Source organism: Sturnira hondurensis, unplaced genomic scaffold (assembly GCF_014824575.4).
Source record: "Sturnira hondurensis isolate 20B ecotype Veracruz unplaced genomic scaffold, ASM1482457v3 Scaffold0015793, whole genome shotgun sequence".
Classification (NCBI taxonomy): domain Eukaryota; kingdom Metazoa; phylum Chordata; class Mammalia; order Chiroptera; family Phyllostomidae; genus Sturnira; species Sturnira hondurensis.
This window is the reverse complement of record NW_028088424.1, coordinates 1596912-1623497: the sequence shown is the minus strand read 5'-3', so window position 1 is coordinate 1623497 and position 26586 is coordinate 1596912. Positions and strand designations below refer to the sequence as shown.

The window sequence follows — 26586 nt, the reverse complement described above, 5'->3', positions numbered from 1 at the left end:
CGAAAGTCATCTTACTGATTGCCTTTGTAGCAAGGTAGTACAATTTAGCACATATTTAAGAGAAAATTGTCTTAAAAAACTTTGTTTTTACTAGTCATTTTCAAGCCTGTGATGTTTACACTCTGCTTTTCAAAAGTTATGTTTTAGGTGTTATAATTACGTTAAATTAACTATTTTAATAAGGCTAATTATTCAGCACTACTAGATAAGAAAGTTTTGTGCTTAAGTATGAGTTGAAAGTCTCAAACAGATTAATGTGAAAAAGATGTTTTTAATTGAGCAAGCACATGCTCTTTTTAAAGTTGCTTGGGATGTGCTTCTGAAAGAGGTACAAACTTTGGACAGTCAGAACTCCAACTTCTACAGAAGAAATTATTTCATTAAAATACTAACTTTACATTAAAAAATAACCATGTTTTCTGACAATTCATTTAAAGTTCTATTGCCTTAAGAAAGAGCTCCTGGTTGAAGGCGGGCCCATGGCGTGCCAAGAAGTCTCCTCCTCCCTCCATTTCTTCCTTCTTTTGCCAAGCAACTACAAGCTGTCTGCATTCCTGCTTCGGGCTGCTGAAGGGGCTGTCACCTTCCCCTGTCTCAACAGCCTCAGAAAACGAAAAGAGACTTCAGACTTTCCGGATCACTTTTTCTTCTAGGAAACTACTGAGCACAGGTAAGAAATATCATTGCTCTTTATTTGGAAACCAAAGCATGGTGATTAGAGGTAAACAAGCTAGAAAAGCGATTGAGAGAAATTTAAGTCATCTGACATCACTCTGATAGTCAAGTCAGAGTAGAAACTTGTTCTCTCTTTTAGCCAACTTTGGAGAACACTATTTTAGAGCAAATATTATCAAACTTTTATTTTCATGACTTCTTTACATATCTAAAACTTATTGAGGACCTTGAATAATTTTTGTTTCTCTAGGTTATTTACTGTATTATTGTCACTATTTGAAATAAAAACTGAGAAATTTTAATAATAGCGACCTATTATTTATTTTAAAAATAATAATAAGCACATCACATGTTAAAATAAATAACATTTTAATTATAGATCCACAAAAAACCCTGCGAAGAGTGACATTGCTTTTTATTTTCACAAATCTTTTTAATGTCTGGCTTAACAGAAGATAGCTGCGTTCTCATCTGCACCTGATTCAGTCTGTGTAGTGTCACGGAGAATGCAGCCTCCAGTCAACTCTAGTGTGTACCCGTGAGAGAGTGAGAATGAAAGGGACAAATTACATCTTAAAATTCCTGTGGCAATAGCTTTGACCTTGTGAACTCCCTGAGCACTACTGCTTTGGAATGATAAAATAAATAAGCTTTTCTTTAAAGGGAGTCTCAACTCTGAATCACATACTTTAAAAGCAAACAAAAAATTGGCCGAAGGTTGACAATCATGATGGAATCTGCATCCTTGCCTTAGTCTCGGCTACAGTTGGGTAATATTACTGCATTCTCCAGGAGAATCTCCCAGTAAGAAAGGGGCTGAATAAATATCTCTGTTTTGAAGTATGAATAATAAAAATTAGAACACTCTTAAAACCCTCTTTTCTTTTTGTCTATATCTAGTTATTTCAAGCTCTATTAAATCTTCCTTTAAAATTTCTTTTTAATTCTGATTTATACCTATAATCCCTATAGGAATACTATGAATTCTTACTTGAATTTCCACATGAATTCTTATATTAGTTTCATAACATGTATCTAATTTATTTCATAATGCACTGTCAGGTCAGTAACTTGCTTTCTAATCGCCGGTGAGATTAAATTCAAATGCTTCTACATGATTTGCAAAGCTCTCCATAATATAATCCCACCCTTTCTTGTGTTCACAGAAGGCAGCAGGGTTGTTCCGATACAATAAAATATATGGCCCCGCTCAGTCCCCCTCACCACCTCAATGTTGTTTTGTTACCACATAAATGTGTTTAAACTTTGAGCATTCTTGAAGGTTAAATTTAATTTTCCTTTCAAACAAAGCCATTTCAGTTTTATCAGTTCTGTTTGGCTTTTTGTTTTTAGTCTGCATTTGACAGTTAATTATGTATCTTTAATTATTCATTATTTATCTAAATCTTTACCTAGGTTCCCACCCACACCTCCAACACACCACACTCACACACATACATTAAAAAGATGGCAAAAATTTTTAGGACAAAATAATTTACAGAACTTAAAAGTTGGGTTTTGAATTTTATTCAAGCTGACTATGTATCTGATTTCAGGAAATCAGGTAATATGCTTCCTCATTTAATCCCATATTATTCCACAGAATTGGAATTCCACAGCAAAGTTAAACATAATTACAGTTGCTTTTCAAGTTCAAAGCATTCTTACTTTCGACTTAATAGCATGGTTTTAAACTCTTACTAGGTTAACAATGATGGTTATATAATAAATATTCAATAAATATATGTTGTTTTAGAATTACGAGGAAGTGGTTACTAGGGCATTTGTCACAAATAAATGGTTGTTTCCTTGCAACCTTATCTAGAATCTAGAATTAAAGAATGCTTATGCTGTAAAGGACCTTAAAGACTGACCATTTAACTCCCTGTTTATCCAAATGAGAAAATTAACACGCTCAGAATTAAATGACTAGCACCAGACAAGTTCGGAATGCATGTGGCCTAATTTCCATCATGATTTTCTGCCATCCATTAACCTTTAGCTAGTTTCCAAGGCTTGCCAACATAACTTTTTGTTGTTGTTGTTTCAAAGAACTAATTGTCTCTGCATAGCCTTAGGAGGATCTTTCTGAGGTGGTTTATAATTCTTTAAAAAAAGAGTCAATAATCTGAGTATCTTACATGAAATACTTTTAAGCATTTTTTAAAAAATATTTTATTTATTTATCTTTAGAGGGGAAGGGAAGGGGAGAGGGAGAGAAATATCAATGTATGGTTGCCTCTGGTGTGTCCCCTGCCGGGAACTGCCCTGCAACCCAGGCATGTGCCCTGACTGGGAATCGAACCGCGATACTCTTGTTCGCAGGCCCGCGCTCAATCCACTGAGCTACACCAGCCAGGGCGGCTTTTAAGCATTTTTATCCAAAGGAAAGTATAATTTTTAAAGATTGGAGTTAAGAAAGCAAATACAGATGAGAAAGGAAAAGAAAAATTGGGGGAAGGAAGCGGAAGGGAACATGATACTTGTAAACCATAGGTGTATTAGAATTTAACAAAAAGAGTGGTAAGAGGTGAAGGAATTCAAAATTAACACATCAAGTAAAGAGAAACTACCAGAGGAAGAAAAAAGAAGAGGAAGAATATTAGGGAAATTATCTATTTTTTTAAATATGTTTTCAGACTTACCCCCATTTTCTTTTTCTCATTGGCTTTAAGATGGAAAGTTTTAAGACAGAAAAAAACTCTACCAGCCCTTTATTCATTGTTGTCATGATGATAAGTTTTATTATAGCAAACATTTATTTATTTACTGTGTACAAGTTTTTTTCAGGTGTTGAATATTTTTTTAAAAGGACAAATTTTTTAAAGAAATTCACTTTAAACCTGGACAGAACTACTTGTCATCAAAATAATCTTAATTCAATGTAAAATCTATTTCAGAAGACTGAGTGGGGAGAGTTGGGGGAGGTAGGTACTGAGAATGATCAAGCAGAAATGTAGGAGTCAGGGAAGTTTTCCTAGAGGTGTTTGAGCTGGGATTTAAAAGATGGAGGAGAGCTTGGCAGGCACTAGCAGGGGAAGTTCCAGTCTTGGGGCAGGAGAAGGGGGGCATGAATAACTCTGGTAACAGTTATGTAGTCGGGGAGAGTCTGGATGCAAGAAAAGTGAGACAAGGAGTATTAAAGTAGAAGATCCATAAGTGATGAGAGCTTCATTTAAACTAGTGCTGGTGGAGATGGAGCGGTTACACCAAATTATAAGGACATTTCTGAGCTATAATGTACAGTATTTATGAGACAAAGAAAAGGTTAGTCAAAAGAGTCAAGAAGGGCTTCCAGGTTTCAGTTTTGAACAAGTCATTTGGACATGTTTGGGAAAGTAATTCATTAATATAATATATCTTACAGCTGGACTGAATCTGAAGCCGGAAATTGTTATTTGCAAGTTATGTACCTCACAGTAACACCACCTTCTCTCTTTACTTTATCACCAAACTTCCTAAAAGAATAGTTTGTATTTACTGCCTTTACTTTTTCCCCATCCCACACTGTCCTAGATCTTTGTCAACCTGCCTTTTACTACCTCTGCTTTCCCCAAATTTTTCTACAGATACCAAAACTTCCTAATTGTCAAATTCAACGAACAAGTTTAAACTGGTATCTAAGTTTGGGCTCTGCTGTATCTGATTTCAAGCAGTCCCTCCCTGATGCTTCTTTCTTCCCTGACTTCTCTGACATTTCTCTCTTAGTTTTGTAAAACTGAACTAATTATTTTCCACTCCAGTCTCTCTGTCATTCTCTCTTTATTTAATGATGCAACACTCAACTAATTTCTCAAGTCAGAAACTCTGAAGTCATCCTGTTTCTCCTTCCATTTGACCCACTGTCAATCAGTTAAAAAATCCTGCTGTCTAATCTCTCTTGAATGCAGCCCCTCCCTTTCATCCCTGCACTACCACCTTAGTTAACATAGCCTCATCAACTCTTCACCTTAACTGCTTTGGTTTGTTTGTCTTAACTGTTAAAATTCCTTCTAAGGTTGTTTTCTGGCCTCTGTCCAGTCTTGCTCCATCAAATCTATTTTCTACATTTACATTGCTGCCAGATCATTGACTTTTTTTTTTGAAAGATTTTATTCATTTATCTTTATGAGGAGAAGGGAAGGAGAGAGGGAGAGAAATATCAATGTATGGTTGCCTCTCCTGTATCCCCTGCTGGGAACTGGCCTGCAACCCAGGCATGTGCCCTGACTGGGAACCATGATCCCTTAGTTCCCAGGCCCACACTCAATCCACTGAGCTACACCAGCCACGGCCAGATTACTGACTTTTTAAAACATAAATTTGACCACATTTTTCTCCTACTTAAAGTAAGGCAGTATTTTTTTCAGAAAAAAATTCAAACTCTCTAACTTAATTAAACAGTATAATCTAATTCTTCTTTACAAGCTTTTGTCAAACCAAATTTCATTGCAAGTTGCTTTTTATGTGACTTGAGTTAGGCAAAATCAGATAAACGTAATATAAAAATAATAGTTTTGCTTTATTGGCAAATTAGTGATCCAAATTAGTTTATCAAAATGGCATAATTTCACAGCGGTGAGCCAAGTGGGCTGTGCACTGCGACACTGCTGCCGCATGGAAGTATCTCTTCTGCCGGTAGAATGAGCCACTGCCATGTCCGTATTATGTAAGCAAAGCTACTCTTTAAATATCTCAGAAATTCTTGAGATATACAGGTATTGTGCTGTTAATTTTTTAACATTCACTACGATTATAATTTAAAATATTTTTATATTTGAAAATGATGTTATCAAAGTGCTAAGGGGTGTTATTACAGCTTGTGCTGAAAAACAAAGAAATCAAGTGGTACAAAATTTAGCTGCAAGTAAACAATATTAAAAAGACCAAAGCATCAAGACGATTGCTGTGTAGAGAGAAGAGTCTGCAAAATATTTGTAAACATGCCAAGAAAGTTCAAAAAAGAAAGAAAGAAAACATTTTGGTTGCATATTTATAGACTCCAAAGATATCTCCTCACAAACTTTATATTTATTCCCAAGAAAAAATTAATTTTGAACTATGATGAGGTGTTCAGAAACACATTCTTTCTGTAAAATATGACTGCATTTGCTTTAATTATGGTAAAAATTGTGAGGCTCCAAACAAGCCATGTTCTCTCAGCCTCCCTGCCTCCTAGCTTTTGCTTCACATTGTTCTCTCCTGTGGAATGCTCCACCCTCACCTTGAAAATGGCTGCTTCTCTTTCAAGGCAGCACAATCATCTTTTCCTCAAAGAAGCCTTCTTCAACACCACCAGGCAGAGGGGATCTCTTGTAAATCCAATAGTTACAACATTTATTATACTGTTTTGTGATTGATTATATACTTATCTCTCTCACTAAACTCTGAGTAATTGGAGGGTAGAACCTAAGTCTCCTGCATGTGTGTTTTGTCAGCTTTCTAGTCCCATGCCTAATACATTGTGGAAACTCAAAAATGAATAGATGAATGAATTCAAATATTGTGTATTATTATTATTTTTAAGGTAATTTTGTCCTCTAAATCCATTTACTCTTTGACTAACTACTGTAGTAAATGCTATTAATTTTATCCAATTCTTACACACACTACTTAGTACTTTTCAGATAAATTACTTCATAAAATATGTGTGCATTATATATTAAAGTTTGTAGAGAAGATTGCCCTAGACATTATTTCCCCAACTTTATACACATATGTTTGTATATTATATATCTACAATTTAATAACTATCCACATTTGTATGAGTGTAAGCAACTGCACCTAGATATAACTGTTAAATAGCCACCAACTAACAAGTATTTTGGGTCAGCTTAATTTGGATTAAGTTTTTGCAACTGGGTTTTAATTTCCTGATCCCTCTACTGTATATATTTGGCCTTAGCAGTCTATGCTAGAAAAATTTGAGTCAGTTGTCTACTTATGAGGGTAAACTTACAAATACCCCTGTGTATACCAGTGACAATTGTGACTCAACCACCTTTGGAGCTCCAACCATAGCTGCCTTTCGGGACACAAGGTACTCCTGAACTCCAGAGTAGGGCTTCCTAATCATTCCTGTGGCACAGACCCCCATGGGCAATCTGATAGTCTGTAGGCCACTTCTCAGATCAGGTTTTTACCTACATAAAATTAAATACCTAGGAATATAAAGGAAACTCGTTATATTAAAATAGCATTGTCCAAAAAATTTTTAACAAATTTTTATATAGTACATATGTGCTTCTTTATTAACACATTAAATAACAAGATCTACTGGTGAGACTAATAACTTTCATATATTTCTAAGGAGAAATGAGTTTAAACCATGTATTTCAAGATCTCTGCAACCATTACAACATAATAGGAAATCTATATTTCTGTTAGTGACAGTTACTACTCTTATAATAACAGTGTGGTTTGTTTCCTATAACATAATGAAAGGGACTATTAAACTTTAATTAGAAGAAAATAAATACAGAGTGGGGCAAAAGTAGGTTTACAGTTGTGACATGAAACATGAAATGCAGTTTATTCTTGTATTATTATTTATTAATTACTGTATTATTTTCCACATCAACAACTGTAAACCTACTTTTGCTCTACCCATATGTAATTTTTCCCCAGCCAATTTCACAAATTTTCCAGATTTAGAACCCCTGTTCCATAGGCAAAGGTCTAAAAGTACACATTTCATATTGGAGGGGGTTATGTAGGCTGGGGCAGAAGAGAAAAGCAAAAGGAAGAATTTTTGACATTTTTCAAATTCTATATTATTTTATTTTTTAACAGAAATATTGCATTTATGTATTACTTGTGTAAAAAACATAATATCCAGATTCCAGATAAAAAACTGCTGCTGCCCAGCCCTGGCTGGCATAGCTCGGTGGACTGATCGTGGCCTGCAAACCAACGGGTTGCTGGTTCGATTCCCAGTCAGGGCACGTGCCTAGGTTGCAGGCCAGATCCCCAGTGGGGGCCATGTGAGAGGCAACCACACATTGATATTTCTTGCTCTCTCTTTCTTCCTCCCTTCCCCCTCTAAAAATAAATAAATAAAATCTAAAAAAGAAAACCTGCTGCCGCCCAAAGAAAAAGAGTGCCAGAGCCCTTCAGCCTCTTCCTACTTGCCCCCACTCCCAGGTGGAAGCACCATTTTTATCATTACCTCACCTTTAGCACTTTGATGAACAACCTTTGCTCTGTCATACACGGGAGCCTATTGGTTGTAAGACTTATACAACCAATCTGCAGTTAAAGAACAAGATTAGGTGTGTTTCTGGCATCTTATATTTATATTGATAATATAATTCAATTCAGTAATGGGTCACTTATCCACCCTTTGTAACATTGTTTAATGAGAAAATGCTTTCTAGATTCCAAATATCTGATGGTTTGCAGGAGAACATTTGAACACGTGCATTCATAAGATAAAGACTCCTGCCATTTATTAAATGTCCAGAGTGTTCATCAGCATACTGGGTGATATACTGACTTCTGAGTTTGGAGGTAGTATAAGGCAGTAGGGAGAAAAGATTCCTTTTATGTAAAAGTAACAATCACTACCTTTTAACAGATGATTCTTTGCTTTTATCAGGAATAGAGATGGCTGCTGAACTACTAGAAGACAATTGCATCAACTTTGTGGAAATGAAATTTATTGACAACACACTTTACTTTGTAGGTAAGTCCAAAGCAATAGACCAAATACAGAGTTCAGATTAATGTATTCAGCTAGAAAAAGTGTTATGAGATGAACTATTAAGTGACTCCTTACTATCATCAAACTCTATTGTAATGCTAATGATATTCTTATCTGAAAAAAAAAAGTATTGGACTTCTGGAAATGAACCATAATATACCTAAGGCCCCAGCACCTCGTCCTACCACATGACCTGGCACTTTCATTAGCAGTAGCCCACTTACAAGGTGGCAGCAAGCATATATCATGACAATTTTACAAAATTGGGTACATTCAGAGAAAACAATTTTCCAAAGCAAATTGGCAAACTATATAAGAGATACCTTAAATCTAGAGCTCTATGAGTTAGCTATACCATATAATGTAAATATATTTAACAAATACAAACAGATTCTTATGATTAGTCTCCCACAGATTATTTGGCTTTATTTGAAAGCTTCAAAGAAAATCCTGAGGCAACCTTCCACTGAAGCAATAAATTAAAGAGTGAAATCTATCACTTTATAAAATTTCTTTTTAGCTACAGATTTTTATCAATCCCAGATTTAGGTTTCATATCTAACTTACCAGAGAATACACTAAGTCTAATGAGTTTCATTTTGGGGGACATTTTGGATGATTATATAATATATCTGATGAGGCCACCAACAAAGGCCATCACCAGTAAGACAGGAGTTAAAGATTGGTGAGTGGCAGAAAAGAGTAACAAAAGGTAGGGTGAGAGGAGATTCTGAGTTCAAATACAGAAATTAACATTTTGTTTTTCTTTTTTTTCCCTTTAGCTGAAGATGATGGTAAAGTATAAATTCATTTCTTTTTCTTTGCAAAAGTGAAAATAGCTACTTGAGTAAACATCCCACAGACACATCCATATCACCATTCTCAGCTGGAAGAAACTGGTATCAATCTATTTGAGAAGCTAATCTTCCCTCAAAGGAATGTGGAGCCAATAGCACAGCCTTGGAATAAAGCTGACCATAAAGGATACAAAAAAGAACCTCTAGCAAAATTGTTTTTTTAGCCCTGACCAGTGTGGCTCAGTTGGTTGGGTGTCAGCTTGCAAAGCAAAAGGTTGCCAGTTCAGTTCCTGGTCAGGGCACATGCCTGGGTTGTGGGTTCCACCCTGGTCAGGGCATGTGTAAGATGCAACTGATTGATGTTTTTCTCCCACATCAATGTTTCTCTCCCTCTCTTTCTCCCTCCCATCACTACTCTCTAAAAATGAATAAATAAAATCTTTTAAAAAATTGCTTCTCCACACATTAGCAAATTCTCCATCTCTTAGAATCTACAAAGCAGACATTGCTTGTTATATAGCCTTTGAGGTTAGCAAGACGCCATGGTTCTCTAGAGCACATAAGAAGAGGGGGTTAAAATATGGTTAAAATATGAGAATTGTAGGCCAAAATCAAGAACATCTTCTTCAATCCTTTCTTTCAGAAATGCTTTGGGAAGAAGCCTAGGAGGCTCCCAGGGAAATAAAATTTTCAAAGTTGAGAAAGTAGGGAAGGTTGGAGCAAGCAAGAACTATGAGTTTGAGTCATTAAGTCTTCTCAAGAAGTGGATGTACCCAGCTCTTGTCCTTTGGGCATTCAGGGAAGATCATAGCCACATCTAGCCTGTGGTCCTCTAACACATAGGTGGCAAACACAAGGCCCACAGGCCAAATCCCGTTCTCCACCTTGTTTTATCCATCCTGACATCTTGTTTCTACCCAGCATCAGTGCTGAGATCTTTCTTTACTGTTAAGGAGTAGTTACATTTGTACAGTCCTAAAAGTACATTTGGCCCTTTGAAGGCAACCTCAAGGCTAATATGGCCCCCGGTGAAAATGAGTTTGACACCCCTGCTCTAACAGATGCCCAGATTCTTAAAGGTCATTAGTTTCTCACACTTTGCCTTAAAAATAACCCTTCATCATTTTAAAGTGATCCTCACTGGCCTAGAAATAGAAAAGAGTAACTTTTTAAAAAATAGTATTCATGTTTCTTTCTTGTTCCAGCTTTATTGAGATATAATGTCATGTAACTCCTCGTGTTTCTTAAAGATTGCCCTACTCTCCATTTATTAATTCAGTATATACAGGGTAGGATTTACAGTTGTTCGTATGGAAAATAATATAATAATTAATAAATAATAATATAAGAATAAACTCTGTTTCATGTACTCTCAACTGTAAACCTACTTTTGCCCCACCCTATACTGGCATTTATCTCTCAGGCATTGTTCCCCTCTGTGAACATACAGCAGTAAGCAAAACACAGTTCCTATAGGGAGAAGCAGGCACTTAAGGAAGGCAATTGGAATACTGTAAGTTAAGGCACAGATGCTATGGGAGGGTATGGAAGGGGCATCTACTTCAGTCCAGTAGATTCTGGGAGGGCATTTTAAAAGAGGGACATATTTGAAGAGTGAGTAGGAGTTAACCAAGAGAAAATATTCTGGACAGAGAGAAGACCATATGCAAAGGTCAAGGTGTGAAAGAAAGAATGGCATGTGTGAGGAATTAAAGGTATTTCAGGCCCTGAGCGGTGTGCCTTGGTTGATTGGAGCATTGTCCCATAGACAGAAAGGTTAGGGGTTTGATTCCTGATCAAGGCACATGCCTAGGTTGTGGGTTTGGTCCCCTGTTGGAGCACGTATGTGAGGCAGCTGATGATGTTTCTCTTCCTCTTTTTCTCCCTCCCTTGCCCTCACTCTAAAAATCAGTGGACATGTCCTCTGGTGAGGATAAAAAACTAGTACTTCAGAATGGGAGTAGGGAGTAGAAAAATGACGAAAGAATTACTTATAGGATGCAGATCAAAAAGGTTCTCTAATTCTAAGATTGGAATTTGGACCTTATCTTTGGGTAATGGGGGTTCATTAAGTACAATATGCATGATCTAGAATACAGATTGGTTTGCCACAAGAAAGAGATCCAAAAATATAGTGGCTGAGTAAGAAAATATTTCTCTCAAATACAAGTCCAAGCAGGCAGTTCAAGTTTAGTATAGTTGAATACAGCCACATGTTGTTGGGACCTAAAATTTCTTTTGTCTTGTTATTCCGTTATGCCATAGTTGTTCCACTCACATACTTGAAAGTCATCACTATACTTCTTGGGTCCACATCCCAGCTAGCAAAAAAGGGCTCAAAATAAGAGGAAGATGGGCAGCCAGAGTGACTAATGCAGCCCAACACAAAATTATAAATTACACACAGGCCTTTTTTTTTTGCTCATCAGTTTTCATTAGTATTTGTGTATTTAATGTTTGGCCCAACACAACTCTTCTTCTTCCAGTGTGGCCCAGAGATGCCAAAAGTTTAGACACCCCGTGAAAGTCATACACATCAATTCTACTCATATTCCATGGACTAGAATTTAGCCACACTATCTGAAAGGAAATCTGGGAAATAGAATCTTTATTCTGGATGGCCATGTGACTCATTAAAATTCAGAGATAGTACGATCATATCTCTGAATTTTAACTTTAAAAATTCCTTCTGTCTTGAATATAAAGAACTGATGTGGGGCCCTGCAGCTCAGTAGGTTGGGCATTGTCCTGCAAAGCAAAAGGTCACTAACTCAATTTCCAGTCAGGGCACATGCCTGAGTTGTGGGTTTCAATCCCTGGTCAAGGAACATGCAACAGGCAACCAATTGATGTTTGTCACATCAGTATTTCTCTCTATTTCTCCTTCCTTCCCTCCCCCTCTGTAAGAATAGATAAATAAAATATTTTTTTTAAAAATTGATGTAGGAACAGAAAAGGGGGATGCCAATTACGAAGCTATTGTAGTCCCTATAAGAAATTGTGGGAACATGAATTAAGGCAGACAAAACTGGGTGCCAGTAAATTGCTGTGAATGAATTTTAGAAATACTTGGAAGAATCTGAGTATTTTCGTGTTGGACTTGAAAGGGGATAGAGAAAAAAGATGATGCCTATATTTTCTCACTTAGGTGATTTGTACCATTCGGTGAAATAGATAACACAAGAAAAAGAACAGGGTAAAGTTGCATGCAGAGCAAAAAGGAAGATCAATGATGAATTTAGTCTTGTATCTTGTCTGTGGGATGTCCTAAAGGCAATGTCCTCTTGGACATAATGGTCCTGAGCTCAGTATAAAAAGTTGGGCTGGAGATACAGCTATAAGAGGATTATGTATAGAAATAACATCTGAAGCTATAGGAATAATAAGACAAATCAGAGGAAATGTGTAGACTGAGAAAGTGAACGCCAAGGAATAACTCAGAGGAATACTTATGTTTGAGGATGCAGTAGAAAGAAAAGCTAATAAATAAAAGAGAATAACTTAGGAGGAAGAAGAATAATGAAAAGAATGCCACCAAATCCCAGGAGAAATATTCAATGGGGAGGCACAGGTAATAGGCACTGCATTGAATTCTGCAGCCTTCAAAATCAAGGGTACAAAAACAAAATTTTATTTAGCAACAAAGAGTTTGTTGATTTTGGTGAAAGAAGTTTGGTAGAAATGGAGGCAAAGGCAGATTGCAATGAGTAGAAGAGTGAACGAAAAGTAAGGAAATGATACAGTTTCACCAGAAGCTCCGCTATTAAAAGGAGAAACAAGGCTGGGACCAAGTAGGATATGATTGATGGAGGGGGTTTTGGGGGTTTTTTATTCTTGTTCAAGTACAGTTTTCTGTCTTATATTCCCAGCCCTGCCCCCCCCCCGCCAATGCTCCCCACCTCCCTCCCATTTCTACCCCCCACCCTTAGTTATTGTCCATGTGTCCTTTATACTTGTTCATGTGAATCCTTCCCCTTTTCCCCTGTGAGTCTCTCTACCCTCCCCTCTGGTCCCTATCAGCCTGTTCTGTATTTGACTGTCTTTGGTCATATTTTGCTTGCTTGTTTGTTTTGTTGTTTAGATTCCTGTTAAAGGTGAGATCATATGATATTTGTCTTTCACCGCCTGGCTTATTTCACTCGGCATAATGCTTTCCAGTTCCATCCATGATGTTGCAAAGGGTAGGCGCTCCTTCTTTCTTTCTGCTGCATAGAATTCCACTGTGTAAATCTATCATAGTTTTTTGATCCAGTCATTTACCAATGGGCATCTAGGTTGCTTCCAACTCTTCGCTATCGTAAATTGTGCTGCTATGAACATCGGGGTGCATAGGTTCTTTTGGATTGGTGTTTCAGGGTTCTTAGGATATACTCCTAACAGTGGAATTGCTGGGTCAAAAGGCGTGTTCATTTTTATTTTTCTTAGAAAATTCCATACTGTTTTCCATAGTGGTTGTACCAGTCTGCAATCCCACCAACAGTGAACTAGGGTCCCCTTTTCCCCACAACCTCTCCAGCACTTGTTGTTTGTTTCTTTGTTTATGGTGGCCATTCTGACTGGTGTGAAGTGGTATCTCATTGTGGTTTTAATTTGCATCTCTCTGAGAGCTATCGATATTGAGCATCTTTTCATGTGACTCTGGATCCTCTGTATGTCCTCCTTGGAGAAGTGTCTGTTCAAGTCCTTTGCCCATTTTTTAATTGGGTTGCTTGTCTTCTTTGAGTGGAGTTGAGTGAGTTCTTTGTATATTTTGAAGGAGTTTTAAATCTCAAAATGAAAAGAGCTTCGTGTTTTTCTGATTATAAAAATAATGTGTTATATAAATAATTCAGTTGATAACAATAAGAATATAAAGAAAAAAACATGAAAATAACTTAGAAGTAATCATTACTACCATTTTGATATAATATTTCTATACTGCAAATATATATATGTGGGCAAAAGTAGGTTTACAGTAGTGAATACATAAAACTCAGAGCTTATTCTTTTATTATTGTTTATTAATTAGTGCATTATTTATTTGTATCACAACTATAACCTAATTTTGTTCACCCTGTGTGTGTGTGTAATGCTATACCTAAACTTCTTTTTCCAGTTTAATACACATGGACATCCTTCCATGGCAATGAAGAATAATTATACTAAATTTATGATATTCCATAGTAAGAGCATAACAAAATTTATTTGCTCAACCACTATTTATGGACATTTAAATTGTTTCCCATTTGTTGTTATTAACAGTGTTCCCACAAGCATTCTTATAGAGAAATATTTACATGTTTTTCTGATTGCTTCTTTTTTTAAATTAAATTTTATTGATTATGGTACTACAGTTGTCCCAATTTGTCCCCCTTTGTGCCCCTCCACCCAGCAACCCCCAGTCCCCCAGGTAATCCCCACACCATCATTCATGTCCACAGGCCATGAGTATTAGTTCTCTGGCTACTCCATTTCCTATACCCTACTTTACATCCCTGTGGCTATTCTGTAACTATCTATTTGTACTTCTTAATCCCCTCACCTGTTCACCCATTCTCCTACATCTCCCTCTCATCCAGCAACCATCAAAATTCTCTTCATATCCATGATTCTGTCTGTCCTTTTTGTTTGCTTAGTTTGTTTTTTAGATTCAATTGTTGATAGATATGTATTTATTGCCATTTTATTGTTCATAGTTTTGATGTTCTTTTTCTTAAATAAGTGCCTTTAACATTTCACATAATAGTGGTTTGGTGATGATAAACTCCTTTAGTTTTTTCTAGTCTGGGAAGCTCTTTATTTGTCCTTCAATTCTAAATGATAACTTTTCTGGATAGAGTAATCTTGGCTGTAGGTCCCTGCTTTTCATGACTTTGAATATTTCTTACCAATCCCTTCCAGCCTACAAAGTTTCTTTTGAGAAATAGCTGACAATCTTATGGGAACTCCTCTGTAGGTGACCAACTGCTTTTCTCTTGTTGTTTTCAAGATTCTCTCTTTGTCTTCAACCTTTGGCATTTTAATTATGTGTCTTGGAGTAGGCCTGTTTGCCTCCATCTTGTTTGCAACTCTCTGTGCTTCCTGGACTTGCATATTTATTTCCTTCAGGAAGTTTATTTTTTCAAATAAAGTTCCAATGTCTTTCTCTGTCTTCTGGCACCCCTAGGATGTGAATGTTGGACCTCTTGAAGTTGTCCCAGAAGTTGCTTACAACATCCTCATTTTTTTGGATTCTTTTTTCTTTTTGTGGTTGTGATTGGTTGTTTTTTGCCTCCTTATGTCCCAAATCATTGATTTGATTCTTGACTTCATTCATTCTACTGTTGTTTCCTGTAAATTGTTCTGTATTCAATTGACATATCCTTCATTTCTGACTGGATCTTTTTTCTGCTGTAGAAGTCCTCACTAAGTTCCTTGAGCATCGTTATAACCAGTGTTTTGAATTTTGCATCTGATAAATTGCTTATCTCTGTTTCATTTAGTTTTTTTCTGGAGTTTTGACCTGTTCTGTCATTTGAGTCATGTTTGTTTGTCTCCTCACTTCAGCAGTCTCCCTGTGCTTGTTTCTACATATTAGATACAGTTTCTATGACTCCCTGTTTGGTAGAGTGGACTAATGTAGTAGGTGTCCTGTAGGACCAGTAGCACAGCTTCCCCTATCACCCAAGCTGGGTACTCAAGGTGCACTCTTTGTGTTGGCTGAGTACAGCCTCCTCTTGTAGTTGAGTCTTGATTGCTGTTGGCAGGTCAGTGGGAGAGATTTCCCCAGGTCAGTCAGCTTCAAGGACTGTCTGTGACCATTAACCACCAACCTCTGCTCTCTGTGGAAAATCAGCTATGCAGGGGCAAGGTGGTGGTTTTCCAAAGTGGTCTGTAGCTGTTCATTGGGTATGCAGGCTCTGGGTTTTCCCAAGTGGTATAGGCCAATGTCAGCCCCACCTGTGTTCTGCCTGGAGCCACCCTACATGAGCCATAAAGCAATCTGAGATAGCTACTACTTGTGCTGAGCTTGAAGATTCCTAGGCAAAGAAAGTTGTAAATCTAGGCTGGCTGCTGCTAGAGCCAGGACTGGAGCCACTTAGCTGTTGCTTGCTTGATAGGATTTAAGAAGTTGTGAAGCATTAACCTAGACTAGCCATTTATATGGAGAAGTCATGGTTAACAGTTTGGGCGGGCCTATAAGTTGGGCAGGATGGAGTTTCAGGGGATCTCTAGGCACAGATCTAAACAGTGTTAGCCAGGTTGACGGAGTCTCAGATATGGCACCTGCCTGCTAGCTCTGTGGCTCTGTTGAGGGAAGGCTCAGAAAAGTGACAATGGCCTCTGCCTCCCTTTCTGTCTGGGAGAAATTCTCCCCCATTCCTGCTTTGATGCCAGACACTTCAGTTCCTCTCTCTATGCTACTGGTGCCTTTCTGGTTGCTAGCCTTGTGGTGCTGGATCTCAGAGAGAGTGTGTTTGTATAAGTCCATATGTGGGTTCTTTAAGGGAAACTGCTTAGGGCTTTTTTTCCCACTGACTCAATCCCTGCTGGTTTTTGCAGCCAGATGTTGTGGGAACGTATCTTCCTGACACTGGATACCTGTGTTGTGGGGTATGGGTTGGGGCTGGGACTCCTCGATCCCAAAATATCCCTCCCTAATTTTTATCTACCACATGTGGATATGGCACCAGCCTGTTCCATGCCTCTGCCCCTTCTACTACACTGGACGGATGTGGTTTCTTTAATTCCATAGTTGTTAGACTTCCATTCAACTCAATTTCTGGACAGTCTGAGTGATGGTTGTTCAGTATTTTAGCTGTTTTGATGTGGTTGTGTGAAGCAGCGAGCCATGATTGCATATGCCAACATCTTGATCAGAAGTCCTTTCTGACTGTTTCTTTAGGGAAAAATCAAGAAAATAGAATTTCTGGGTTGATGGAGGAGGGAGGATGATTAGTAAGTCAAGATTTCCAGAGAAGCTCCATCAGATCACAGGTAGGGTTAGCTTTGAATACCAGAAGGGACGCCTTTTCTACATTCTCCCTTGGGACAAGAGGGATAATGGAAATAACTAGCGGTGCCACACTTAAATTTATAAGTAGCATAGGAGGAAATCACTTACTGAAAGTGAAAACAAAGATGATGATGTCAAGATTCTGAGGAGAGTAAGAAAGTTTTGAAATTATAGCTATGGCCTATGGAAGAGGGTGCTGAACTACATTTAAAAAAAGTATTGACAATTGATATATTTGTAATGGCACCAGTTTGCGCAATGGTGTAATTGTTTACTCAGCAGCCAAGTTTGGAGTTTTGTGGTGAGAAGAGAAATGAATAAATGAGTTCAGGACTGGACAACTGGCAAACGTGTAGGTAATATGATGAACAATAAGGTCCAGACTGCATGGAGAATGAAGGGAAGACAGAATGGTTAGATAGGGAGGAAATGCCTCTTTAGAATAAGGAGGATTCAGTTAAGTGTAGAAAAATATAAAACAACGAGGAAAAGAGACTTTGGTCAGAAAGCAGAATATTTGAACTTAAAATTTCAGAGGTAGAATAGTTCTGGGTGATAACAAGAAATAGGTGTGCCCTTGAAAGTGGGTTAAAAGGCATTGTGAAACTTAGCAGCTTCTGTAGCAGAAAATTGTTATTAGTAGTTATTGAAAACTGAAATATATAATATGTCTATTTATAAATTTAGAAAAAATTTCTTTTTAATGAGATTTAATGTTTATTCTAGAAAACCTGGAATCAGATTACTTTGGCAAACTCGAATCTAGATTGTCAATCATACGAAATATAAACAACCAAGTTCTCTTCATTTCACCAGAAGACCAACCTGTGTTTGAAGATATGACTGATGCTGACTGTGAAGGTATTTTTTAAAAATACATTTACAGCCCTGGCTGGTGTAGCTCAGTTGATTAATGGTGGGACTGGGAACCAAAGGGTCACAGGTTCGTTTCTCAATTGGGGCACATGCCTGTTTTGCAGGCCTGGTCCCCAGTAGGTGCACACAACAGGCAACCACACATTGATGTTTCCCTCTCTTTTCTCTTGCTTCCCCTCTCTAAAAACAAATAAACAAAATCTTTTTTTTTAAGATTTTATTTATTTATTTATCTTTAGAGGGGAAGGAGAGGGAGAGAAACATCAATGTATGGTTGCCTTTTGTGTGTCCCCTGCTGGGAGTTGGCCTGCAGGGAACCCACCTGCAACCCAGGCATGTGCCCTGACTGGGAATGGAACCGTGATCCTCTGGTTCACAGGCCTGTGCTCAATCCACTGAGCTACACCAGCCAGGGCTATAAACAAAAATCTTTAAAAAATATATGTTCACATAAGCCCTGGCTGGTGTAGCTCAGTGGATTGAGCACAGGCCTGTGAACCAGAGGATCACGGTTCGATTCCCAGTCAGGGCACATACCAGGGTTGCAGGCCGGTTCCCTGCAGGCCAACTCCTAGCAGGGGACGCACCAAAGGCAACCATACATTGATGTTTCTCTCTCTTTCTCCTTCCCCTGTAAAGATAAATAAATAAATAAAATCTTTTAAAAAAATATATGTTCACAAACATAGAAATGACAAGCTACTTCTTATTCCATTTTACTGCTGACGTTTTTCTACTATAGGCCTACTCCTTAAATGAAAAGTCATAGCAGTAGTAATAATTTCACTTACAAGAAACTTTATAGGTATCCAAATCTTTTAGTTGGGATTAAAAAATGGGATGGTGAAGATATTGCCAGGAGTTGGGAGGAGGACAAAAGAAGTAAAAGGGATCAAATTTGTGGTGACAGAAGGAAACTACCTTTCAGGGGATGGGCACAAAATAGACTACAGATGTTGTATTATAAAATTGTATACTTGAAGTTTATATAATGTGGCTAACCAATGTTACCCCAATAAGTTTAATTTTTAAAATGTTTTTAAAGATATTGCTAGGGGTCATGCTACTCTGGGCCTACATTTGGATCACCAATTCCTTCATTGCCAATGCATTAACTGTAGAAGATCTCTACAGAGCTGGATCCTTAATACCTGCTGGTTAAAGCTGAAATAGCTAATAGCATTTTCAAAGTTCAGAATTTAAAACAAATACACAAGCATTTCAAATAAGTCTGTCTTCTGCCATAAATGTAGAGTGCCTTAGAAAATGAGTAAGTTTGCTGTGCTTTCCAAGGTATGAATTCAAATATCAGAGGTTAGGCAGAGTTGAAACAGTGAATGTGTACTCTTGAAAAATACTTCACATAATGTTCTCCAGGTCCATCCATACTAAGTGAAATAAGCACAGTAGCCAGACACTTTCTCTGTCTCTCTCAGTCAGAGAAAGACAAATACCATATGATTTCATTCATCGTGGAACCTAATGAACAAACTGAACTAACAAGCAAAATACAGACAGACTCATAGACAGAGATCAGGGTGACAGCTAAGGGGGTGAGGGAGGGCAGGGGATGGAGGGATTGAGCAAACAGGAAAAAGGACTCATGGACATGGACAACAGTGTGCTGATTTCGGGAGTGGGGGTGTAAGGGGACCATGGTAATAAAAAATAAAAAATCCTAAATGTTTACCTTAACAGATAGATTTTTATGATTCTGTTTAGCATTTAAAAGTTAAAGACAATCTTTTAGAATTCAGAATGTCTCTTAAGCACTCAAATTTGCTGCTTTTATGTTATAATACATATTTGAGTGTGTTTTAAAGAATATGTGAGCAGTTGTGTGTAGTCTCAGCTAACTGGCTGAATCTCAGTGTGGGATTAGGAATGGATCTACTAAGGATTATCCCTTGGCTAATTTTCATAAATATTGATTTGCAAAAGTTCTTAAAATTAGTGTTCTCATTTATTAATGTTTATTGCAGGTAATGCACCCCGAACTGAAATCATCATGTTTATGTATAAAGACAGCTTCCCTCGAGGCATGGCAGTAACAATCTCTGTGAAGTGTAATAAAATGTTTACTCTCTCCTGTAAGAACAAAAGCGTTTCCTTTAAGGTAAGACTGAGCTTAAATTTGTTTTAATCATATTTATGTGGAAAATTAAAAAACCTAAATATCCTCAGTTCAACTTTTTGTCTAGAACAAGAATGGCATGAAGCCAAGAGCCATTAAAATAATTATTAAAAATTGTCCAGCTCTTTGATCTGTTGTAACATCAGGCTTTTTCTAAGTATGGCATAGGGAAGAAGTATAACCTTTTTTTCATAACCTGTCTCCTCTGAATAATCAATCTATAATAAATAACAATTTAGAAGACATATATGAATTATTATATTTAAGAATTGCATACTTTTCCCAAATAAGTTTTCCTAAACAAAATGAAACTAATTATCCTTCTGTAAACTCTCTATTTACTTTGTGAATTATGATAATAATATTTTAACCCTTAATTTTTTGTTCCTGCTCCTCAGCTGCATCCTTCAGCTTTCAGTTGATGTATGTTATTTTTAATGTATATCTAAGTGAATAAAATTAACAAGATTAGCTGTAAAAGCAATGATTATATCATAAAGCCATGTATAAACTATTTCTTTTTTCTTTTCTTTTTTTAAGATTTTATTTATTTATCTTTAGAGGGGAAGGGAAGGAGAGAAGGAGAGAAATATCAGTGTATGGTTGCCTCTGGTGTGTCCCCTGCTGGGAACTGGCCTGCAACCCAGGCATGTGCCCTGACTGGGAATAGAACTGCAATTGTGTGGTTCGCAGGCCCGCACTCAATCCACTGAGCTACGCCAGCCAGGGCCAACTATTTCTAGTCGCTGCTTTTTCTTCCTCTATTCTCTATTTTTTTCTCTTGAAGAGTTTCCAAGTAGGAATTTGCTGGTAAAATACAGCTGTGGGAACTGGAGGTTAGAGTATGACCTTAGTGGACACGCTAAGGGGCAACTTGGGAGGGAGGAAAAAGCCAATCTAAAATATAATCCAAGTAAAAATCAGTACGTATGCCACAAATACAGCCTCCAAACAAACCCTTTAGCCATCACCTTCCAACCAGAGTGCCACCCTTTTGGGTCACAATTTAGAGTCCTGATTCTCTGTCCTGACAAGCACAAAGCTTAGTCATCATAATGGCTTTCCGGGCCAGGGGATGGACGGGCAGGGTGGAGAGGATTAAGCATGTTCTTCCTTAGCAACAAAATCAGAAGGGAAGGAGGGAGATGGCCAAACTCAAGCCAAGTGGGGTAAAGGAAAACTAATTCAGCTGCAGAGGCAGATTCAGAGCCTGGAATAAGCCTGAAATATAAGTGGATTATTATTGAGATAGCCTGGGGAGTATTAAAACAGATAGAAATAATACTTGGCATATAGTAGGTACTGGGGCAAATCCAGGTTTGAGGGAGCCTGAAGCTTACACAATTTGGGTATGCCTTTTAAAGAAAGAATATAAAAATTACCAAAAGAATAAAGTTGACAATTTATCTAGAATAAGAAAAGAAGGGGCTTTAGAAGAGATGTGTGCATGTTGGGGTAGTGGGGGTGCTCTGACTTTTAAGCTTCATTAGCTTCATAGCAAATCTGCTACTGAAAGGAACTCAGTAAATATTAGTTGGAGGAAGGGATGGAGGGTAGGAGAGAGGAAGGAGAGGAAGGAAAGGAAGGAGGGAGAGAGGGGGTGAAAAGAGCTAGTTTTAGTTCATGCTCTTTAATTTGTTTTCTCCCCACTAATAAGGATCTTAGCAGTGATTATAAATATAGACTAAATTCTACTAGATAATAAAACACAACTGGCTGCCATTATGTGCTCACCTTTCTGTGTTGGTTACTAGCTATTAAGTCCTAGTGCTTATGGTTACCCCTGTTTTCTCTGGGTAAGAACCTTCATGACACCAGCAGAGATTTCTTCAATAAGTTACTGTTAGTGTCTATTTCTTGTATATGCATTTAGGCATGGTCTGGATTCTCTCAAACTTGCCAATGCACTTGGAAAACCAGATATTAGGTCAAGCTTAACTTTCTCTGGATTGATATTCAACCCCTCCTGATGTAAACAATCCCTTAGGCCCTTGCAGCACTCGGTTTTCATTACATAGGACTATTTCCACATCCATTTACTGTGCACCTTCCTTGTGATGGCTAAGAATAAACAACACCAAAACCAAGGAAAGCTACTGTCCTGGGATTTCCTTGCCCCTGTTCTGAAATGTCTATCCATACCCCCACTTTCAACTACAACTTTTCATGCTGGGTTTGAACTAACAGGTTTGGCTCCCTCTAACATTTCTAGAGCTTCTGAAGTTTTGGCTAAGGGCTAGTTCTCACTTATGCATTCGAGTAGGTTGTACCAAATTGGCTCCCCAGCTTAAGATCTCTTACTAAATTCTGGGGTACAATAGAGAGCTGCAGAAATATATGTCTGTGGGACAACTAGTTTATACTGTTATCAATATACTCATATTTATTGATAAAGGACAAAGGTTAAGAGCTATGACTATAAATTCCATAACTGATTGAGGAGTTTGGAGGTACCCAAACTTCTTTCAGGTATTATAGGAGGAAGCTGGAATGCTATTAATATTTTGGATCTGGATATCTCTCCATCAGTCCTTAGTTAGGGTCATGAAATTTTTTGCTACTGTGGGGTCAAAATGAAGTTCAAATGTCTGCTGGTTCCAGAATTAACATGGAAAGAACCTTGGATGGTCCTTGGATTTTCTAGTCCCTCTTGAAAAATAGGTATGATACAACAATAAAAAAAAGTGTAAGCAATATTGTCACTTAGGTGACCAGCAGGATTATAGTTTCAAGTGATCTAGCTATTCTTGAGAAAACCCTATTCTGTGTCTGAAAGATCTAAGAATCAGAATTTAACCTTGCCCTGGCCAAGTAGCTCAGTTGGTGAGAGCGTTGTTCTGATATGTCAAGGTTGTGGGTTTGATCCCTGGTCACGGCATGTACAAGAATCAACCATGTGTAAATCAACCAATGTGTAAATAAGGGAAACAACAAATCATTGTTTCTCTGTGGCTCTCTCTTTTCCTTCCTCTTCCTCTCCCTCAAATCAATACAAAAAAATTTTTTTAACTAAGAATTTGGCCTTTCAGGGCAGAGCTCAGCCAAAGACTACTTTCAGAATAAAAATTCTGGACTACTGCGGAAGTGGAGTACTTGGCAGGAAAAAGTCAAAGGCTGCTGACTAAACCACTATGGCAAGGTTATATAGGAATCAAGGACTTAGCCCTAGAACAGCTGTAGTGGGTCTGTTTAGAGCAAGTTTCAGTTCTAGCCTCCAATGAAGGAAGGAAGCAGCTAAGAGTCCTGTCATTTCTGCCTTTCTCACAGTTAGCTCACAAACTACAGCTAGGCTAGGTCTGTGGGTGGAGGTTACCAGCGTCTTTAGTCCTGAATGGCTGGAAAAGACAGGAACTGACATTAGCCCAAAAAGGTTGTGGTCTTTGCTAAAAACGACTCTATCTTCAGCAGATTGGAACTTCACTCAATGGAAGAAAAGAGAAGAAGCTGTATAATTAATAAATAGAAAAAAACTATAGACCTAGACCTGAATGTGCATTTCATGGTAGGAAAAGCCAAATGGACAACGAGAACAGGAGATTAGGAATTAAGAGGGAGAGATCAGTATTTTTTTTTAAATTTTATTTATTTACTTTTAGACAGAGGAGAAGGAAAGGAGAGAGGGAGAGAAGTATGAATGTATGGTTGCCTCTCATGCATCCCCTGCTGGGAACTGACCTGCAACCCAGAAAAGTGCCCTGACTGGAAATCAAACCGCGATCCTTTGTTTTGCAGGCCCATGTTCAATCCACTGAACTACACCAGCCAGGGCAGTATTTTTATATTCAGAGATTTTTATGTTAATTCATGATAATGCAACTTCTTTAGTTCTATGCAGTAATATACTTTAAAATAAACTGCACATATTCTAATTGTTCACATCCTAAAAAATTAATATTTTTTCTCTATAGGAAATGATTCCTCCTGATAGTATCAATGATGAAGGAAATGACATCATATTCTTTATGAGAAGAGTTCCAGGACATCACAATAAGATGCAATTTGAGTCTTCATTATACAAAGAGCACTTTCTAGCTTGTAAAAAGGAGAATGATCTTTTCAAACTCATTTTGAAAGAAAAGGACAAATATGGGGATGATTCTGTAATGTTCACTGTTCAAAGCAAGAACTAGGTATTAAAATTGCATTGCTTGAACTTCCTAAGTTTTGTGGTTGAGAAAGTTTGGAAGAGTTTGAACCTGTAATTGTAGTGATGGAATAAAATGTATAGTGGTCTTAAAAATATTACTAAGAAATTAATAATAATCTTTCACAAAATTGAATTTACTCCCTCTTATCCAGATGAATAAAATATTTGCATAATCTAAAAAAGAATGTATAGTTTGAAAACACATTCTACATTGTTAATTGGAACATAGATCATACTTAGTAAAAATGTTTTGAATCTTTTGGGTTATGTCGAAAGATATTGATATTTGAATTTTCTAGTTGTTAAGAATATCATAAAAGCCATTAAGATTTTGCCCTGGCTGGGTAACTCAGTTGGCTAGGGTGTCACCCCATACACCAAAAGCTTGCAGGTTTGATCCCCAGTTGGGGTGTGTATGGGAGGCAAATGATCAATGTTTCTCTCTTACATGAATGTTTTCCTCTCTCTACCTTTCTCTCTCACTAAAATCAATAAACATATCCTTGGATGAGGACTAAAAATATATACCATCAAGATTTTATAAAGAGACCACTTCAGCGGACTAATTTCTGCTGAAGTCAGAATATCTTTAAAATTCAGATTGATCCTAAATCTAGCAACATACAAAAAGGATTATACATTCTGAGTAAGTGGCATTCAATCCAGGAATGCAAATGCTTTAATATTCTAGAAATCAATTAATGTAATATATCATATTAATAAAAAATAAAATCACACAATCATCTCAGTAGATGCAGAAAAGCCTCTGACAAAAGCCAATTCACAGTAAACATTTTTAACAAACTTGAAAAAGAAGAGGACTTTCTCAATGTGATATAGGGCATCTGTGAAAAACCTACCACTAACATCATACTTAATGGTGAAAAAATAATGCAACAATGTCAGCTCTTGGAACTTCTACTCAATGTACTGGAAATTCTAACCAGTATAATCGTAAGAAAAGGAAAAGACATCTAGATTAGAAAAAGAGAAGTAAAACTGGTCTTATGTGAAAATAACATGATTCTTTATGTGGAAGATCAGAATACACACATGTGTGTACACACACACAGATCCCTATTAAAATTAAAGAAGCTCAGTGAGGTGGCAGGATACAAGATTAATATATGGAAATAAATTATATTTCTACATATGAGAACATAAATTAATTCCATTCACAAGAGTAGTAAAAGATATAAATATAAATTTAGCAAAAGAAGTGCAAAACTTGTATAATAAAGTTTTTAAAACATTGCTGAGGGAAATTTAATATGATTTAAATAAGTGGAGAAACATTCCACATTCGTTGATTGGAAGATTCAGTATTGTTAAGACGATAGTGCTCACCAAATTGATCTATAGATTCAACTCATTCTCTGTCAAAGTTCCAGCAGGATTTTTTGCAGAAATTGATAAATTGTACCTAACATGTACATGGAAATAAAAAAAAAATAGCAAAAACTTTTTGAAAAAGAACAAAGTTGGAAAACTTCCATTTCCTAATCTTAAAATTTAATATAAATTCTCAGAACTTTCTGGTACTGACATAAGCATAAACAGATCAGTGGAACAGATTTCTGAGTTCAGAAATAAATCCTTATATTTATGGCCAGTTGATTTTTGACAAAGATAGAAAGAAGGGTTTTCAACAAATGGTGCTGGGACAATTGGATATCCACATTCCAAAAATATGAACACAGAAATTTACCTAACACTATACAAAAATTAATTCAAAATGGATCAGACACATTAATATAAACTAAAGCTATTAAACTTTAAGAATAAAACAGGAGAAAATGTCAAGACCTTGGGTTAGGCAAAGGTTTTTTTAGGCCCAACTAAGCAGTTAGGTCCATAAAAGAAAAAACTGGTGACTTCTGCCAAGATGGAGGCATAGGTGGAAACACTGTGCCTTCTCCCACAACCAAGTTTGAATACAACAAAGGTTTGGAGAACAAAGACACAGCCAAAGACCAGAAAATTGAATTATACGGAAGTCCGACTACATCTAACCGTGCAACGGGGACGGTAAGAGGGGAGGAGCCAGCAGCGGAACAAGGTCGGGCAGGACAGATCCCCCGACCTCGGCACGCAAGTGGCCCAGACCCAGTCAGGGTGTGGGGCAGACTGACTTTGGTCGAACATTCGCGCATAGTGAGATGGACCGCGCAGGCCCCAGGGAGCAAGGGCTGACGGTGGTGGCACACTCAAGTGCAGTGGGACGAAACATATGGGCCCTGTGACAGTGGCAGCTGCGGCACCTGTAGCTGCAGCGGTGGGAGGCAGCAGGCGGTAGACAGG

The 26586-nt window shown here is 37.4% G+C and overlaps 1 protein-coding gene across 1 annotated transcript; it reads left to right on the top strand.

Annotated features, from left to right (window-relative positions):
- The first annotated feature begins 510 nt into the window (after positions 1-510).
- IL18 (interleukin 18) lies at positions 511-24365 on the top strand. Its single transcript, XM_037065590.1, has 6 exons — positions 511-670; positions 8252-8338; positions 9139-9150; positions 17855-17989; positions 19987-20120; positions 24047-24365. Exons 2-6 carry the CDS (start codon positions 8260-8262, stop codon positions 24266-24268), a joined length of 582 nt encoding a protein of 193 aa, XP_036921485.1. The 5' UTR covers positions 511-670; positions 8252-8259; the 3' UTR covers positions 24269-24365.
- The last annotated feature ends 2221 nt before the right edge of the window (positions 24366-26586 follow it).

Excerpts from the sequence above, each read along its gene's own strand:
- IL18 (XM_037065590.1), top strand. The coding sequence starts at position 8,260 with ATGGCTGCTGAACTACTAGAAGACAATTGCATCAACTTTGTGGAAATG. Across the intron at positions 17,990-19,986 it reads GACTGATGCTGACTGTGAAG|GTAATGCACCCCGAACTGAA; the intron begins GTATTTTTTAAA and ends TGTTTATTGCAG. Across the intron at positions 20,121-24,046 it reads ACAAAAGCGTTTCCTTTAAG|GAAATGATTCCTCCTGATAG; the intron begins GTAAGACTGAGC and ends TTTTCTCTATAG.